General features: G+C 32.0%; 1 protein-coding gene across 1 annotated transcript; it reads right to left on the reverse strand.

Annotated features, from left to right (window-relative positions):
- Window positions 1–2563: 2563 nt before the first annotated feature.
- LOC110116571 (monothiol glutaredoxin-S9) lies at window positions 2564–3176 on the reverse strand. Its single transcript, XM_020850214.2, has one exon. It carries the CDS (start codon window positions 3111–3113, stop codon window positions 2748–2750), a length of 366 nt encoding a protein of 121 aa, XP_020705873.1. The 5' UTR covers window positions 3114–3176; the 3' UTR covers window positions 2564–2747.
- Window positions 3177–18841: the final 15665 nt, after the last annotated feature.

Raw genomic sequence — 18841 nt, forward strand, 5'->3', positions numbered from 1 at the left:
TTACCCAATCTTTGTTTACCAATTTCAGAATTTACTGTAGGATTATAAACCACCATACTACCATAAACATAAACTTAAGAACTTACTACAAAATTATTTACAATAATAGGAGAGGGTTTAGATATTACAATAGATTTATTTTTCGGAGGCTCAACACCCTCTAACTCATGTATAATTCCATTTAGAGCATCAAAATTATTATTAGTAATAGGAATTAAAGGTGAAACATGGTTAATATTCATACCAGAATTCTCCTTCAAATAAGTCAGAGGCTGATTGTCCAAGTTAATAATGGAATTTTCCAAAGCACCATCAATAAACACATCAACAATATCCACCACCCATTCTGATTGAAGCTCCCTCAGACTTTAATTAACACATCATATCTGATTAGATTAACATTCTCAGAATTGGTCTTCACAACAATAACTTCACCATTAATTTTCCTAGGAAATATCGAACAAAAATTCTGCAATAGTTTATCCTTACTTTTCCATCAACTGACTTTTATACTTCATTTCAGCAGTAGGATTTTTCTTAACTTTACCCCTAAAAGGTTTAAATAATGACCCCTGACATTATTCTTGTTATACTTTAACGTGGATCCAAGGACAATACTTAGAATTCTCATCAACCTTTGCTTGAGTATCACAACCAGAAATAGAATTTCCTCATTGAACATGTTCCACTTCAGCACCAACTTTAAATCTTATGAACCATTCGGCAAAAAAGCATCATCCTTATGCCCAATCATGCCACAATTGAAGCAAAATGAAGATAATTTTTCATATTCAAATTTCTGAAAGAACTTTCCTAAAGCACCTTCAACCCAAGTGACTTATAGAAGTTGTTTATCCAATTAAATCAGCACATAAATTCTTGCATATTCTCTTCTGCCCTACTGGAACATGTTACTGTCAATCATCAGTGGAACAACCATTGCTGCTATTGTGATGACATTAATTTTATCCCAATAATGCAAAGGCAGATGAGCCATTCTAATCCAAATAGGAGAAGACTTCCCTTTCCAGGATTCTGGTGAAAAATTAGAGATCCACTTATCAATTCCGATAATATGGGCATAAATGAACCAAGGGCCACCAGTTATTACAAATTCCATAGCTTCTAATGATTGAAAACAACAAAGGATCCATCAAGACATAGAATAGTTATATGAAACTGACCAAACTGAGCCCACTATCTTCTTAATTCAGTACAAATAAAATTGAAAGGATTGTTCTTTCCAAACATTTTAACTACCAAGGCTTTTTCTAGCTTCTAAGTATTTGCCAATTCACTTTCCACATGAAGTTTAACATATGTAGAAGCATCTATATCCAATGAATCAATAACATAAGGTAAAATTTTAATATGTTAACGCTTGACCCACGGATGACCACTCTCAATATTATCATTTGAACAAGAACACTAGTAACAATATTATTAGCCTTGGTGCCAAAAGATCCATTCTTCTCCATATCACAATCCCTCAAATATTTATTATTTTCAACAGCATTTCCACAATCACCCATGGTGTCTTCTCCAGGAATAATAAGAACAATATCATTTGAAATTAATCCATCCACCTTATTACACGAATCCATCTAGAAATTAAGTTCATTTGAATTTTTTAAATAACCCAAATCTTTTAACAAAAAGTTTCAACTTTGATGTAGAAGCTTCTGCATCATTTGCTTCCAGTGTACCTCATTGATTTTTTTAAAGACCTCAGCTAAGAGAGGACACTAAAAATTTTCTTCGACCAGGACATCTTTATCTTTCCCAATCATTGACAAAACCCTTTTAACCTTCGAATCTGAAACTTCCTTTATAACTAAAGGATCTTCATTAAAAAGTCCTTTATGATTTCCATGAAACGATGTTGTTGTCAATCTCCCTCCACGGCGATCTTCATTCAATACCACAGTGGATTTAGCCACATAGCGATCAATAGGCTTTGACGGAATATTGGCCGTGGATTGTCGGAAGCCACCTCCGTCCATAAACAGCAACCCGGGAAAACAGCGGAATTACAAAATTTCAAAAAAAGGAGACTTTCTCTCTCTAAAAAATGGGATTTTCCCTCTAAGCATGTATTATTCAGCCATATTAATCACTCATCTCTCATTTGCTCGTATGTCTTTCTAATGGATTATTGTAATTTCACACGGTTCCTATATTTCCATAGCTCCATACGCTTGGTTTATTTGCATTTTTTTGTTTCGCAGAAATATCACGACTCTTTATAAATGTTTTACTCCATGCTAGAGTTTCAATTCAGAATAATGATGCGTAATTCCAAAGAAATGACGGTGCCACTATCTTCCTTAGCACAATTAATTATTCAATATCATCACGCGTACATCAAAATCAATTCATTTTGTTTACCAAGATGGAGAAAACAATTTGTTCATAGAAGACCATCATACTTATGATATTACTATCTCAAGGAAGTTTTATATGATCGCCCCTCTTACAAAACTAATGGCACATATGAAGCTTGCACATAGGCATAAAGAAAAAAAAAATTGATTAAACTTTTATAAAAATAAAATTTTCAATATATAAACGTAGTCTAATTCATACCAAAAGAGTATTTCCAATTCTAGCTATGATAAAGTATATCATCAAAATACTACAAATACACAAAGTAAAAATAAATAAAACACTTTACAAACATAACTCATAAATACAACATTAAAATCCAAAGTAATTACATAAAAAAAAAAAAAATCAAAGTTAACCAATCAAAGCCATAAGGCCCCAGCGTTTCTTAAGATAGGGACGAGCTCGCCCGAGATATGGACCGCCATAAGCTGGTCCAGACCTCCCACCAGCCTGCCCCCAATAAACACCGCCGGCAACTTCTGCTTCTGCTTCTCTTTACCTTCCCCGCTGCAGTCACCCACCGCCACCTCATTATCCTCATCGCCGACTTCGCACACTGTCGGATTCACGCCTTGTCCCTGCAACAGCCGCCTCACTACATGTACCAAGCAGCATCCTCGTCTCCCCACGACCACAACCGGATTCTCCATTACTGCCTTTGTTATCTCCTCCGGCGGCATTGGGTCCCAGGTTTTTGTTTGGTTAAAAGGAAAAGCTCGTTGCATGGCTGGAGAGTAAGGAAAACAGAGAGGGGATAGCTGTCGTAGAAAGTAAAGGGTTTGGAATGGGAAGAAATAAGCGTAGAGAACGGGGATAATGCCAACTGACGATTGCGATGACGTATATATATGTGGCTGTAATAGATCGCCCGCCACGCGAGAACCATACGCTGGCGTGTTACGCGTCTCGATCGTTAAAATGGATCCAGCGAAGAAAGAAAAAATCGCTTGTTGACCTCATCCAGTAGTCTTTTATTTTGATCGGAATTTTGCTTACGTTGTCACGCATCATCAGACGGTTAATTAGTCAAATTACGATATTCATGCTTTTTGGGGCCATACAGGTGTCGCATAATAAATAATTCTAGCCGATTAAGCACGAATTCTGCAAAATTACAGACCTTAGTTAAATTATCCAAATTAGATGCATCATAACACCGTTTTTCTATGTAGAACCAAACTGTACTTGATCTGGCCAAAATCAACATAAATAAAATTAGCCACCCTGAGAAGGAAAGCTATGAAGGCAGTGAAGGACAATGTCATTGTCGCCCCTGCCACTTTCCTATTGTCAGCATGTGTTGGTTATTTGTCTTCTTCAACTCGATCGGCTTAAACTTATTTGACTAGCAGTTAGCTATGCATGGCACTGTATATTAATCCCCGTTAGAAGGGAAAGCTGTTAATATTAAAATGACGGGACTTGGCTACTATGTTTTTCGTCCAAGCAAATTGGATAAATGGTATGGCATTATTCACGATTATTGATGCTTCAATATGCATTTACGGTAGCAAATCATTCTACGTAACTTCATAAGGGCCAACGATATCATGACCACCATTTCATGCCCCGATCAGTACTTGTCATTGTGGGTTTAGAGGCTCAGCCAATGAGAATTATTTTTAAATTATAGTATTTGAAAAGGGGATAGTGTTTTCTAACAACTATATTTTTTAATTATAGTTTTTAAAATGAGATAGTGTTGTTAATTAGCAACTATAAGAAATACGCAGCATTAAAGTTAAGATATTCTTCATGAAAATAAGAAGTAGCACATTAAATTCATTAGAGGTGACTAATTTCTCGGAAGGTCATTCAATTGCTCTCGTAATATCTTAGATTAACCATTTTTGCATCAATGTTTTTTCTATAACTTCCATTTATACCTCAAAGTCACCTGCAACACCTGCATCATATCCATTTTTTAAACTACATGTGACCTACTCCTCAACCTTGGCTCACAGCCATTGTTTGCAAGACATACACCACATTCTCTATATAAAAAGAATTCTATAAAGGCATATAAGTGTGCTTAGATGAATGACCTATTTCAACACATCAATTATTGAGGTATTAAATATATTTATTTCACATTTGTGAACTTTGCAATAAGATAAAACAATATGTTTATGAGCCTCAACTAATATTAATATAACAACACTTTAAAGTGATGTGATTATTATTTAATGTAACAAATAAATAATGTCAGAACCATAAAATAACCTTCAGTTAACTACAAATGGTATTATCAGAAAAATCATTTAAGTACATCTAAAATGTAATTATTGCTACAACTTTATATATAATAATAAACTACTGTAATGACAAACTTAAATATGATGTATAATGACATAAAGGATCACTTGGGATGAAAGAATTTGGGCATGATATATCTTTTAAAGAAAAGGTCATGTAGGGCAAAAGATAAACTTTTTTTGTGGTGGCATAAAGTATGTATAAGCAAAGTATTGACTACTTTATACATATCATGTTGCATTTCGGGAGCCGGAATTGCATTTTGATAATTACAAATACTATTAGATATACAATTTACTCATTCTTGTTTTACATATTGCATATATTTTTTTTGTGTATTACTAACTTTTCACGTACAACATATAATAAGCAAAGAAAAGAATCAAGATTAAAGACACTTTGCATAAGTGTATAAGTCAATTCATGTTTGAAAGAGTATCTATATATAAGTTTTTGTAGTCATTTTCAATATTAGGAGTATGTTTGCTCAACGACTGTGCACACACATATAAGTGAGATTTAAATTGAATGATTTACTTTTTATATTAATCATACAGTATGATACATAACAAACTATAATATATGTTTAAAAAGAAACTAATTGAAATATTTAATTAAATAAGATTAATTAAAATTAGATTATAACTAATTGTAATGTCTGACCGAGATATCATATAGGTTGATCAACTATTTTGAGAAACCCGGTCGTCAAATGTTGGTTACATAAATAAGACAGATTTTAAATTTGAACTAATTGTGACGTACAAAACTTATTTAAAATTGCGAAATTTAATTATGAGGGTTATTGAATTGAATTTGTACGATCATAAATCATACCATATGATCCACTCGAGAGCTCATTGGACGATCCTTGGTTCATCTTTAATAATATGTGATTCTATTAAAATAATTATGATGTATGATCTATGCTTCATATTATATGATCGATGCATCTTTTATGATCAAAAAGCACAAAATGAAAATAATAATATATTTTTTTAAGTTTTCTTTCCCTAGTTAATTCCTATAGCAAGAGTCTTTGGATAGTCAAAGTCATTTTCTTTATTGAGAAAGTGCTTAGGATAGGCCACTCACTAAGGAGACAGAGGAGGAGGGGTTGAGGGAGGAAGAGTGCCTCGAGATGAAATACTTGCTAGCTGAGTAGGCTTGTGTTTCACTATCTCCGTCAGACTGGGAGGTGAATGGAGGTAGCAACAACTCCACTGGAGAAAGGAGCTGAAAAGAGGGACAACAAATCCTTTGGGCTTTAATGTGAAAGGAGGGAGCAACATCTTTGCTAGAGCGAGTAGCTAAAAGGAGGGACGACATCTCTACTAGGCCAAGGGGATGAGAGGAGCGATCATAATATCTGTCTAGCTAAGGAGGTGAATAGACGGATGACATCTTCACGAGACAAGGAATTAAAAAGAGGGATGACATCTCTGTCGAGTCAAAGGGCAAGAGGAGGGAAATTCTTCAAGGTCTTAATAGTTTATAAAAGTCATTCCCTGCATGTGGTAAGTGAGAAGAGCTTCTTTTCCTATTTGTGTGCTGAAGGAGAGTCACATTTAGTGCAACACTGTAATAGGAGAATCTTTGGGGAGTGTATGTAGGTCGATTGGCACAAACTACTATAAATATGGTTTGCACATTCTTACATTTTGATAATTTACTTTTCACGAATTTTTTTTTCTTCACTTAGATTTTATTTTGATTATATTTGTAAAAGAGATTTTTGATAATTGATCTTCAGTTGAACTTTGATTTGAAATTTTAGAAAGAAAGAATACAAATTATTTATTTTCTAACTTTAAAAAAATGTTTGCTTTTAGTTTTTTTTTTTTTTGGAATCGTTTAATCTTTTAAATGCTTATATATTATATGTTTTTATTAGACTAAACATATTAAAATTATAAAATAATTTTGAAATATCATATTCACCCACTCTTAGTCTGAAATAACAACTTTTAATTGGAATTAGAGTGGGTTCTAACTTTGTTTAAGTTTCCATAACCTTAGTGGATCTACATTGCTTATTTTGGTAATCGTAACACTGTAGAAGCGTATTCTATATCCCAACCACTTCTGTTTGATAACATTCTTTTAAATTTTTAGAAAATATGTTTGTGTCTATATTTTTTAAAATAATATTTAGTTTGTTATGCTTTACCTTCTCATATTGTGAATGGAGTTAAAATAGATATTCCATTCATGAAATGTTTTACAAAAGATTTTTATTTAGCGCAACAAAAGGAAAAATGTTTAAACTATTTTTTTTTAGGCATGAAATTATTTTGAACTCTTATAACTATTATGGAGATATGGGATATACTTGGTATAACCTATGAAGGAATCAAGGAAGTAAAATAATCACACATGAATTTATAATTATACGAATACAATTTTCTTGAATGCATCCTAGTGAATCAATTTCTGTTATATACACTTATTTTATAAAAATTATTACTTCTCTATGTGCAACAGGAAAAGAAATTTCAAATGGATAAATGTAAATAAGATTTTAGATTTCATGCCTGAATCTTGTGATGTAAAAATAACTAATACATTTGAGTCAAAAGATTTAAGTGCTTACTTTATTTATGATCTTCTAGGTTCATTAATTGTCTATCAGCTGAATGTGAGTCAAATAAAATGTAAATTTTTAGGTAAGGGAGAAAGAAAATATAATTTCTTTGAAATCCAAAATTACTAAAAGTACTGAATAAGGCTCTGATGGAAATTAAGATATAGCTTGAATTACAATATAATTCAGAAAAATCCTAAAACATAAGTATAAGCACCATAATAACAAATAGTGAGGTATGAACTCAATGTTAAATAAGTTTATGACTAACAATATTTTTATGAATGCAAAATGCTAGAACTCATACATTATGAATGCCTAAGCTTGAAGAACAACCCAGTGTTGGGTGAGGAGAAAACTAAGGCTAAATGGGCAAACAAAAATTTTTCAAAAAGCGTTTTGGGTCAACAGTAATTTTGGATCATTAAAATTCGAACCTAAAAAGAAGGTAACCAACTTGTGCTTAATTAAAAAAGATAGCATTAGGGAATTTGATCATGATCAGGTATGTGACATATCCTATGGTTAATTACTCTCTCTTTCAGAATAATTACATGATGCTTACAGAAATTTAAAAAATGTAACATTCACACCTTAAAGGATAGCATTCGACATTGCATCAAGAGCATTAACATTTTACAAATAATTTTTCAAATATGAGAAATTATCATATTACATTAGATAAGCAGCATTAATCAATAAGTGAAGAGCATAGTGCAATAAACGAAAGGCATGATTCATTATATAAAAGCATATTCAACTATAAGAAAAGCATGAATCCATGAAAAAAGGGCTTTTAAACTTAGAGGTAGTATTAGAGAACTAGAAGAGTTAGCCTTGAAAATAGATAATAATCTATACACATTAAAAGTGGAAGTAGGCATGTGTAAAAATGCAAATTAAATTTTAATTAAAAAGATAACAACACTCAAATAAAATGAACTTAGGCCACCACACACTAGAGAACCAAAGATAAAATCACAACATGCACCCTCATTCTTTAAAATAAAACATTATCCTACATATAGACTAGTAATTCCATTCCTAAGACTAAGTGTTATTCCTTTGACATCTTAAATATAAACTAGTAATATTTTTTTTTTTTTTTTGGATTATGGCATCTTAGGGCACATTGCATATTTTACACACAAAAAATATATTATATAAAACATATGATCAAGAGGCCCAAAACATTACTAGCATAATATAACATTCTTATATTTCAATATAAGGTGGAGCCTAATGCCACTTGGGGTTCCAAAATGGAATTAGGATTATTTAGTTCGTATGCTTTCATAAGAGGTCCAATGAGAGCATGTGGCACCAGGATAGTGGATTCTTATACCACATGAATGGAGATCTAAAGTTATTGATCACGTAGGTGGCTTTGAATGGATGAAACATCACTTGGAGAGATAACACTTTCAAGAATGTAAAGGGTTTAGGCATTATTGATAAGTATAATGACTTTAAAATTGGGAAATTTTATTAGTTGAATGGTTAAAAAATAACTATTTATGAATTAGTCATCTCTATGATAGAGGCTTTCATAGTAAATTTCCTTCTAAAATGGTTTAATTTTTTAAATAATAAAACATATTAGAAGGAATGAGAATCAATAATATTTATATGCTTGGTTTGAACTATATTAATAAATCAAACAATGTTAGTTTTTTGAAACCTACTGAAATGAATATTGGCTATGGCATAAGAAACTATGCCATACAAGTACGAAACCTTTAAGAGAATCACTAGCTTCCTCTACAAACATCCAATTCTTTCAAGCATCCCTAAGTTAGAATTATCCAGAGAACACCTTCATGATACTTATCAATTAGAAAAGCAAGCTAAGTCATCATTTCATTCAATAAAGGATGTTGTAACCACTAAACCTTTAAAAATTCTTCACCAGGAATTTTTCGGACAGTCAGTACAATTAGTGTCTAAGATAAAATACTTAGATTTGTAATTGCAGATGATTATTCGGCTAACCTGGGTAAATTTTTTGTAAAATAAAAGTGGATCATTTGAAGAGTTTAAGACCTTTTCGATTTGTATTTAGAGGAAAACAAGATGCTTAATCTCAACAATTCATAGTGTCCATAGATGTGAGTTTGAAAATTAAAAAAAATGAATTATTTTATAAAGAGTCGATAATAGAGCATAACTTTCAGCCATTGGACCCCACAATAGAATATAGTAGTAGACAAAAAGAATAGGATGTTGGTAGAGGCAGCTAGTGCAATGTTATATTAATATGGTTTTCCCAAATATTTCTTAATAGAGGTAATTAATATTGCTTGCTAAGTGCTGAATTTAGAGAACATTAGATCCAAGATGAAGAAAATTCTTTACTTATTACTTAAGGGTAGAATACTAAATCTATCTCATCTGCATGTGTTTAGATGTAAATGCTTTATTTTAAATAATGGAATTACCATTTAGGAAAATTTTATTTTGAGGTAGATGATGCAGCATTTCTAAGATATTCTTTTATAGGCAAGGCTTATAGGAAATTAAATAAAATAATCATAGTTGTTAAGGAGTCCACTCATGTTAGTTTTGATGAATTAGATAAATTAAGTGATTAATGATAAAGAAGAAGAGATAAATTGTAGTTTGGATAATATAGAATAAGAAAATGGAGAAAAAGCTCAGGATTCATTTCCTATGAATGAAAGTATTCATCTAGTCACCATTGAGAACATATCTTAGGAGACCCATCCATAGAGGTCAGGACCAGGCATGGTCTTAGAAAGGAGGTTAGTTCAACCATTATCTCAGTGATAGAGCCCACTAGTGAAAATCAGGCAATAGGTAATGAATTTTGGATTATAGCTACGTAAGAAGAGCTTAATCAATTTGTTAGACATGATGTTTGGAAATTAGCAAGTAGACCCTCTAATTTGCTGGCACTAAATGGGTATTTAATAATTAATTAATAACTCTAGATTAATATTTAGAAATAAGTATTAGTTGGAACAAAAGGGGTAAAATTAAATTAAGAGAATAGATTTATGCTATTATAATTTTCAAGCTTTAAGGGATTCAAACTATATCCAATGCATGTTAATAGTTCCTTTCTAAAGGAATTTATTAAATAAAATATTTATGTAGAATAACCCCTAGGATTTAAGAATTTAGTTTTTCCTAGTAATATTTATAAGCTCAAGAAAGAGGTTTACAGGCTTAAGAAAGCACCTAGGGTATGGTGTGATAGACTAAACAAGTTTCCATTAAAAAATTCTTTATTTAGGGCAAAATAAACTCCACCTTATTCATTAAGGGAGATGGATCAAATATTCTCAAAGTTTAGTTTTATATTTATGATATTCTTTTGGGAAGGAATAAAAAAGATGATTTATGTAATAAGTTGTCTTCCATTATAAGCAATAAATATGAGATGAGTATAATGGGTAAGTTAACTTACTTCCCTTATTTAGTGTTAAGAGAAGAGATAATAGAACCTTCCTAAGCTAATCTAAATATATTAAAGAGTTTTGAAAAAATTTGACATGGAAGGTTAATTAAGCATGAATACACTAATGAGCTTGACTACAATGTTTGTAAAGATCAGAGCAAAAAAAAAAAAAAATCAAAAGAATTTAGAGGGATTATAGGATCCTTACTATACCATATAATGAATAGGTGTGATAGTATATTTAGTATTTATTTATATACAAAATTTTAGGCTAATTGTATAGAATTTCATATGACCATCATTAAAAGAATATTGGGGTATTTTATGAGAAATCAATCCGTAGGTATCTAATTTCTTAGGAAGAGTATTACAATTGACCAAATATGATACTCAGTTTAAGACTTTGATGGATGTATACTTAATAGGAAAAGCACCACAAGAATAGGCTAATTGATTAGACAATTTTTTTTAGGGGAAACCACCGAGGGGCCTACACGTTATTATAAAAAAATTAGTACATGGTCCTTAAAGGGACCTCAAGCTCACTACTGCTCAAAAGATCTACGAAAAGAAACCCAAAAAAATCTACGAGCTCGAAGTCCCTACTAAAAAAAGGTATAAGGAAACCTAGTTACATGCTACTATGCATATGAATGGGCACCCAAAAAAGATTAGAGATCCAAAAAATAGCTACCCGATCCAAGTTCCCTTCCGAAATGCGATGAATATACTCACCTGCAAAAGAAGGATACTGTAAAATAAAATATAGCAAAAAAGGAATATGGCAAAGATAAAAGCATATAAGGAAAATACAACATTTTTAATTGTAAAGAGTATTATAAAAATAAAAGCAGATAGGAGTCCAAGTCATGCAGGAACCAAGCCAACAGCAATAAACTCCAACAAAATAGCTACATAAATGATGGCACAAGTAAAAATATACCATGAAAACCTGATCACCAAGGTGAAAGCCAGCAGATGGAAAGTTTTGCCTGAACCATTGATCAAGCATGCAAAAGAAATCTACTAAGTAACCCTAGCAGAAAAGGTCCCCAGGACTAGACAATAACCCCCTAAGAGTAAACCCAAATTAATAGAAATACAAGAACTAGAGGCCAATAAGACTAGAAGCAAAATAGCTCCTAACAAAGCATTAAAAGCGAAGACGCTAAACCAAAACAGAAAGATCAGCCAACTAAAAAGCACCAACCTAGCCACTAAAAAAGAAGCACCCCAAGAGCTGCAACAAAACTCTACAGCTAATCAAAAGAATACAGCAAGAAGAATCACCAAACATAATGAAACCGCTGATAAACAACCAGGAAGTCGTGAACAGAAAGACAGAGCAACAACCAAACATCCACCTCATAACAACCACAAGCTAAAACCCAAAACTCTGTCCAAGACTGAAAAGATAAAAGCACCCAAATAATGAGTGCACCCTCACCACCATAGCAGAAACAACTAGACACCAAACAAAAAGGCTCTGAGAGCAACCCACCAGGAGAAACAAACCAACCCAGATGGATATAAATAAACTGTAACCACCAGACAACGACCAACAAAAACCAACACCAATAGAATTAGTGAAAAAATAAAAGGAAAACTAATCTTCTCCAAGTTTAACAGTCCTTTAATATGAATAGGAAGGTTAGGAACAATAAAATCCTCAAGGAATCCAAATCATAACCCCACTTGGCAATACTAAGAGAAAAAGCATTCCCATCTTCCAGAATAATAAAAAAGGAGCAATTGAACATACTTAACCACAGATTAATAACCCTCTTCATGTAAGACACAATAACAGGACAAACAATATCATGTCTCAAAGAAGAAACCTGATAGCAATGGTGAGAACAAAACTGAAGCACAATATTTTTGAAATCTAGAGAAAAATAGAGTTTTAACCCATATAGGATCGTAAAGACGATAGCCTCATTAATCGAAGGTTTCATCGAAGAGGTACACTTAGGCAAATTGAAGGAACCATCCCCAAGCAACTCAATACCCAAATCTACCGTAACATTAATAGAATTTTTAAAATTCTTAGCCAAAAGTATTTTAGTAGAGAACATGGCCACAACCTTATCTTTAACTCTCTGAATAATTCTATTATGATTCAAGATCACCCCATTGAAACACAAATTAGTTCTATCCAACCATAAAAATCAAAGAATAATAGAAGGAATAACGTTCCTAATATGCCATCTTGACTTATCAAACCAACAGTTAAGAGTTGAGTAAATAGAAGCCTTAGCATTAAAATAGTTTAAATGTAAGATATCATCAATTTACGCCCAAACGTTAACAATACAAGGGCCAAAGACGAACACATGATGCATATTTTCCAAATGATAACAACATTGGCATTTAGAAGGAAAGATAAAACCACGTTTACTCAAATTGTCAATTGTAGGAATAAACTTATGTAAAGTAGGCCAAATAAAAATAGAAATTGTAGAAGGGCTACTTTTATGCAAAATCATATTAAAATTCTTAGGGGCCTCCTGCATAGTACGAAAAGAATGGCAAGCATCCTTTAATCTAAATTTACCATCTTTAGATAAAGCACATATCTGAACATCAAGACAATATAAATTTAAAGGAATCTGTAAAAAATTTTGAATAAGAAAATTATGCAAAACATTAGAGAGTTTATCAACATCCCAACCATACTCATTAAAAAAATAATTAACTTTGATAGAAGCAATATATGTAGTATTCAAAATAGAGTCAATGGATTACCCACCATCCAACAATCCTGCTAGAAGAAAATATTACCACAACCGAGGTCCCAACAAATAATTGGCTCAACAAACCACTTCACTTTTTAAAGATGTTGCCACACTTTAGAGTTACCTTTACTATAACAACAAATGGTGGGATGCTTCGCACCACAATATTTAGCATTCATGAACTTAGCTCAAAGGCTTAAATTAGCACAAAAATTATACCATAAATTAAAAGAAAAAGAGAACGCCAAATCCTTCAGAGTCTTACAACCCAATGGCCCTTCAACCCACATGCAACAACATTTGTCCTACGAAGACCAATGAATTTTAAAATTGGAGCTAGCCCCTCTCCAAAAAAACTTATTAAACATCCTCTCAATCCTGTTACAAATCACTTGAGATGGCAACAAGGTTTGAAAACTGTAAACATAAATAGAACAAAGGACACTTTTAATAAGAGTTAACCTACCACCAAAGCTTAAAAAATTAGAATCCTAGGATAGGAGTCTATTTTGAACAACCAAAATTAAATCACCAAAGAGGGAGGAAACCTTTATACCCTTATAGAGGAGAACATCAAGATACTTTAAAGACAAGAAAGCATGGCTAAAACTAGTTAAAATCTTAATGCGCCTAATAAGCTCCAAAGAAACTTTATTAGCAATAATAAAAATACATTTGTTTTTATTCAAAGCCAGGGCATTAAAAGATTCAAACTGATTAAAAAAATTTAAAAGTCTTTGCATCCTATTCAAAGAAGCATTCATAAAGATAATAAAATCATCGACAAAGCCTAAATGAGAAATGTGAAACCCCCCTAAAGTTATTAAATAAAAACTAGGAACCTTATCAAATAAATCAGTAAGTCCCCTAGGAAGATACTCCACAACAATAATGAAGAGAGCCAGAGAGAGAGGATCCCCCTATGTCAGACCATTAGAAGCCTTAAAAAAACCATTAGCTTTGCCATTGACAATGATGGAAAAATAAGGACTTTCAATGCGACGCTTAATGAGATTAATAAAATTGAATCCAAAATCAAATAACTTTAAATTCTCATAAAGAAACTTCCAATTAATATTATCATGATCCTTAGCAATGTCAAGTCACAAAACCATGTTCCCTCCTCTAGCTTTAATATCCAAATATTGGCAAAATTCTTGAGCCAAAAGGATGTTATCATAATTAGAACACCCTTTAACAAAACCCATTTGTAAGGGATAAATTATTTTAGGCAAAAGAAGCGATAAATGATTCATCAAAATTTGTGAGGTAACTTTATATAAAAAAAAGAGCACAGATTAATGGGCCTAAAATAATTACAAGAAGAACAAGAAGTACTCTTAGAAATAATATTACCTTAAAAAAACATAGCCGTGAAACCAAGTTAAAAAAAAAAAATCAATAATGGCAGAGAACATATCATTATTAATAATATACCAAGTTTTTTGAAAAAACATAGCTGTGAAACCATCAGGACCAGCAGCTGACTCAATGTTCATAGCAAGGACCGTATCCTTAACTTCCTTCATAGAGGGATATTTTGACAGTAAAATATTATCATAATTAGACATCATAGATGGAATAATATTAGGATTATCAAGAACATCAATGTGGAAATTTTTGTTCAGATGATTCTGAAAGTGCAACACAGCTAGATTAGCAATTTCAACACTATGCTCAGAAACATAACTATTGGGCCGATTAATTTTATGAATACAATTAATAGACCTCTTCCTTCTAACTAATTCTTGAAAATACTTTGTATTACTATCACCATCAACTAGATGTTTGACAGTCACTTTCTATTTCCTAAAAAGTTTCTCCTGAGCTTGAAAATTATAAAGGCCATCGTTAGCCTCTTTCAAAAGACACAAGTTAGCCTCAAAATGAATCAATTGGCATTGATTCTCCTGAAAGTCACTTTATCTTCTTTAATTAAAATGTTAAAAAAATATTCTTAAAAACATTATGATTCCACCAATTTAAAACAAACTTAAGCCTTTTCAATTTAAACCACAATCTTCTCATACCAGAAATAGAATTATCTGGGTGTAAAGGAGCCTGCCAATTATTCATAACCAAATCCATAAAGGAATCATGAAGAAGCCACATGTTTTGGAATCTAATGTACAGAGAAAAATCCTCCCTCTTAGGTTTAATTTTAATAAGAATAGGAGAATGATCAGAATGCATCTTGCTAAGATGCTCAACATTAGGAGAATTAAAAGAGTTCAACCAAATAGTCATTAAAAAAAACCCTATCTAATCTTTGTCATAAATGCCCATGATGTCAGGTAAATTTATCACAAAAAAAAAACTAATATTAATAAGGTTACAATCAAGGATCTTGTTATTATAATCCTCTATAAAATTATAAATTGGAAGAGAGCCCCCTATATGTTCAGATGAAAAAGCAATAGTATTAAAATCTACCCCAACTAGCTAGGGAAGATTACAAATACTATGAAATTGAATAATCTAGTCCTATAAAATCTTTCTTGTATAACGAGAAAAAGCATCATAAATAAAAGAAGCACAACATTGTATGTTAGAACATTCAATATTACAGTGAATGACAGTGAATGACATAAGGAAAAACACCAATGACATCCTCCCAAACAAATTTTTTCCAAAAGACCCAAATTTTATTTGCTACATTGCACAAAGCATTTTTAAAGCCAAAATATTTAATATAACTATGTAACTTACCAGAGCAAATGAGAGGTAAAAGTAAGACAAGAAGAGAGACATTAAAAATACAGCAAAAGTTCTTAACTCTCACCTTAGAAGAAGAACAACCAATGCCCCTAACATTCCAAATGATAGCATTAAACATAAAAAAAAACACAAATTAATGGCATATATGTGAGCGGTTTACGAGGAGGATTCAAAACAATATTTTTTTAGTTTCCTATCTTTCTTACCATGACCCTTGGTAAAACTAGTATCATTATCATCTCTATCAAAACATTTGGCCATTAAATATGTATCCTCATTATTAGTAAAAACATTGCTAAGATAATGCTCATTTAAGTGTAAATTACTTTCATTCAATGTACCAGAGTGCTCTCTAGAAAGCGGCAAATCCTTTTCACCGAAAAATACATCACCATCCACATTAGTAACCTTGTTGACCACACTAATCCTAAACTTCAGCACCTCAACTTGGGAAGAATTCTGAGGCCCAACTTCGATTTGAACAATTTTATTATCAAGCAAACCTTTCTGTCAAAATTCTTGCTCTAAGGGACAATCATCCATCACAACCAATTTACCTTTATCAAGTCCACCATCCACTAAGATCACTTGATCTTTCTCTCAAATAGCAGTAATAGAGGAATTTGAAACCAAATTCATAGAGATATTAGGAACCACTGTATAATTCATATCAGTCAAGTTTTTATTAGAAACACAAGTAATCTTCTCAGAAGCCGGAACAATATTAAGAGATCAAAAACTATCCAGCCTTTGTTCATTAAAATCATGCCACATAATATTTTCAAGAGCATTATTAGAAACTTCTTACAAAATTGAGGTAAAAAGATTAATAGTATCATAAGCCTCCAGCGCCTCAGAAATGAACCACCATTTCCAGCAAAATAGAGACATTGCCCTTCCCCACTTGAACCAATTTTTCCTCATTCCCAACATGATTGTCATTTTCATGTAAAACATTAGATGAGAATTTCTCCACATGAAGATTAGGATGTAATCGAAAGCATTCATTAATCCCATGGCCATGCATCTTACAATGAGAACAAAAAATAGGTAGGTTTTCAATCTCCACCTTTTGAAAAAAGCCATTTAATTCTAAACCAAGCCATATCTAATTATAATGTTTCTTAGAAAAATCTAATTCAACTAAAACTCGAGCAGTCGAGGATCGAGATAAGGAAGAAGTAGCTTGGTCAATTTATAAGTGTATACCTAACACTGAGGCCAATCCAAAAAGAATTTATGAATTAAAGAAATGAAGCCATAAATTCAGGAAGGAGATTCACAAAGGTGCAATTGGAGATTCCTCCCGCACATCAAAATCCGGTGTCCATTTCAGTAACCTCATTTGACAAGCCTGAATATAATATGATCTCCGAGAGAAAATATGACTATAATCCAAGTCATTAGTAAATTGTATAGAATGTGATGAGGATCTAGCAAACTGACATTAAAGGAACCAGAGAGTTTAAGGCTAAGAAAAAACTTACATATCACATCTAGATTAGGATGACGAAGAAAAAATTTACTATCCTACATAAATACAAAAGGCACAGTAAGCTGCGAAACAATTGAATCCTCTATCATTAGGGTAGGACAACTCGTAAACGAAGAGTGAAATAACTTAACCCTAGAGGAAGAAGAAGAAGAACCTGCCACGACATCCATAAATTAACGATTCTTACCTCTAGGGACTAATAAAGCAACTGGGATGGACGATGTCAGAGATGTCCCCCCCCCAAAAAAAAAAAAAAAAAAAAAAAAAAAACTCAAACAAAAAAAAAAAAAAAAAAAACTAAGAAAACCTCAAAACCAAGCTACAAAAATAGCAAAGATAAAGCCAAGAGAATGAAAATCACATGAGAAGTGAAAGAAATCAGCCAGGACAAAGATCGGAGATGCGCGGAGACGTGAACCCTAGAATCGCCTTGAGGTCACCCAGAAAACTAGAGAAGAGTGCAATGGCTAGGATATATGACTCTTTATTGGACAATTATTAGATTCTCTGGTCTAGTTAAAAATAAATATATTTAGCTCTTTTCACAATAGATGTCGATTACGTAGCTGTACAAATTTGTATTGCCCAAGTCATTTGGCTGTAGAAATAGCTTCTTGATTTTGAACATACCATATAAATAATCCTAATAGTGTCTAATAATACAAGTAAAATATGCAATAATAAAAGTCCTATAAAACATTCTCACACTAATTGCATTGTTTTTAGACATTTTTTAATTAGGGATCACATGGTATATGGAAATATAGGATTATAGCACTGGGATATTAAGAATGAATAGGCATATATTTTTACCAAACCCTTAAATTATGATACATTAAATACCCTTAGTGCTTGACTTGGAGTTATAGATATACATGCTTAAAACTTTAGGGTTTCTTTTTTTATGTGTTGTTTGTATCTTATGATGTTTATATTGTGTTTGATTATACAATGTGTTTTTAGTAGTTAATTTACTTTGTATTATAGTAAATTTTTAGTTCGATTATAATATGAGATCTTAATGATAACACACATTATTGACTTTATTCTATATATATTATTATTGCATATTTCACTTGTATGCACTAATATTTTAGGTACATCAAACACCATCCATCAACAACAGGTCATGACTTAAGACTGGATAGGATAAAATTGATGTTTACAAGAGTATGTATTTTTGATTATTTATTTTTATGTATCTTGAGTTAAATGCATTTTAAAATGTATAAGCTAACTTAGCT

This window comes from Dendrobium catenatum, unplaced genomic scaffold, assembly GCF_001605985.2.
Source record: "Dendrobium catenatum unplaced genomic scaffold, ASM160598v2 fragScaff_scaffold_1193, whole genome shotgun sequence".
Taxonomy (NCBI): domain Eukaryota; kingdom Viridiplantae; phylum Streptophyta; class Magnoliopsida; order Asparagales; family Orchidaceae; genus Dendrobium; species Dendrobium catenatum.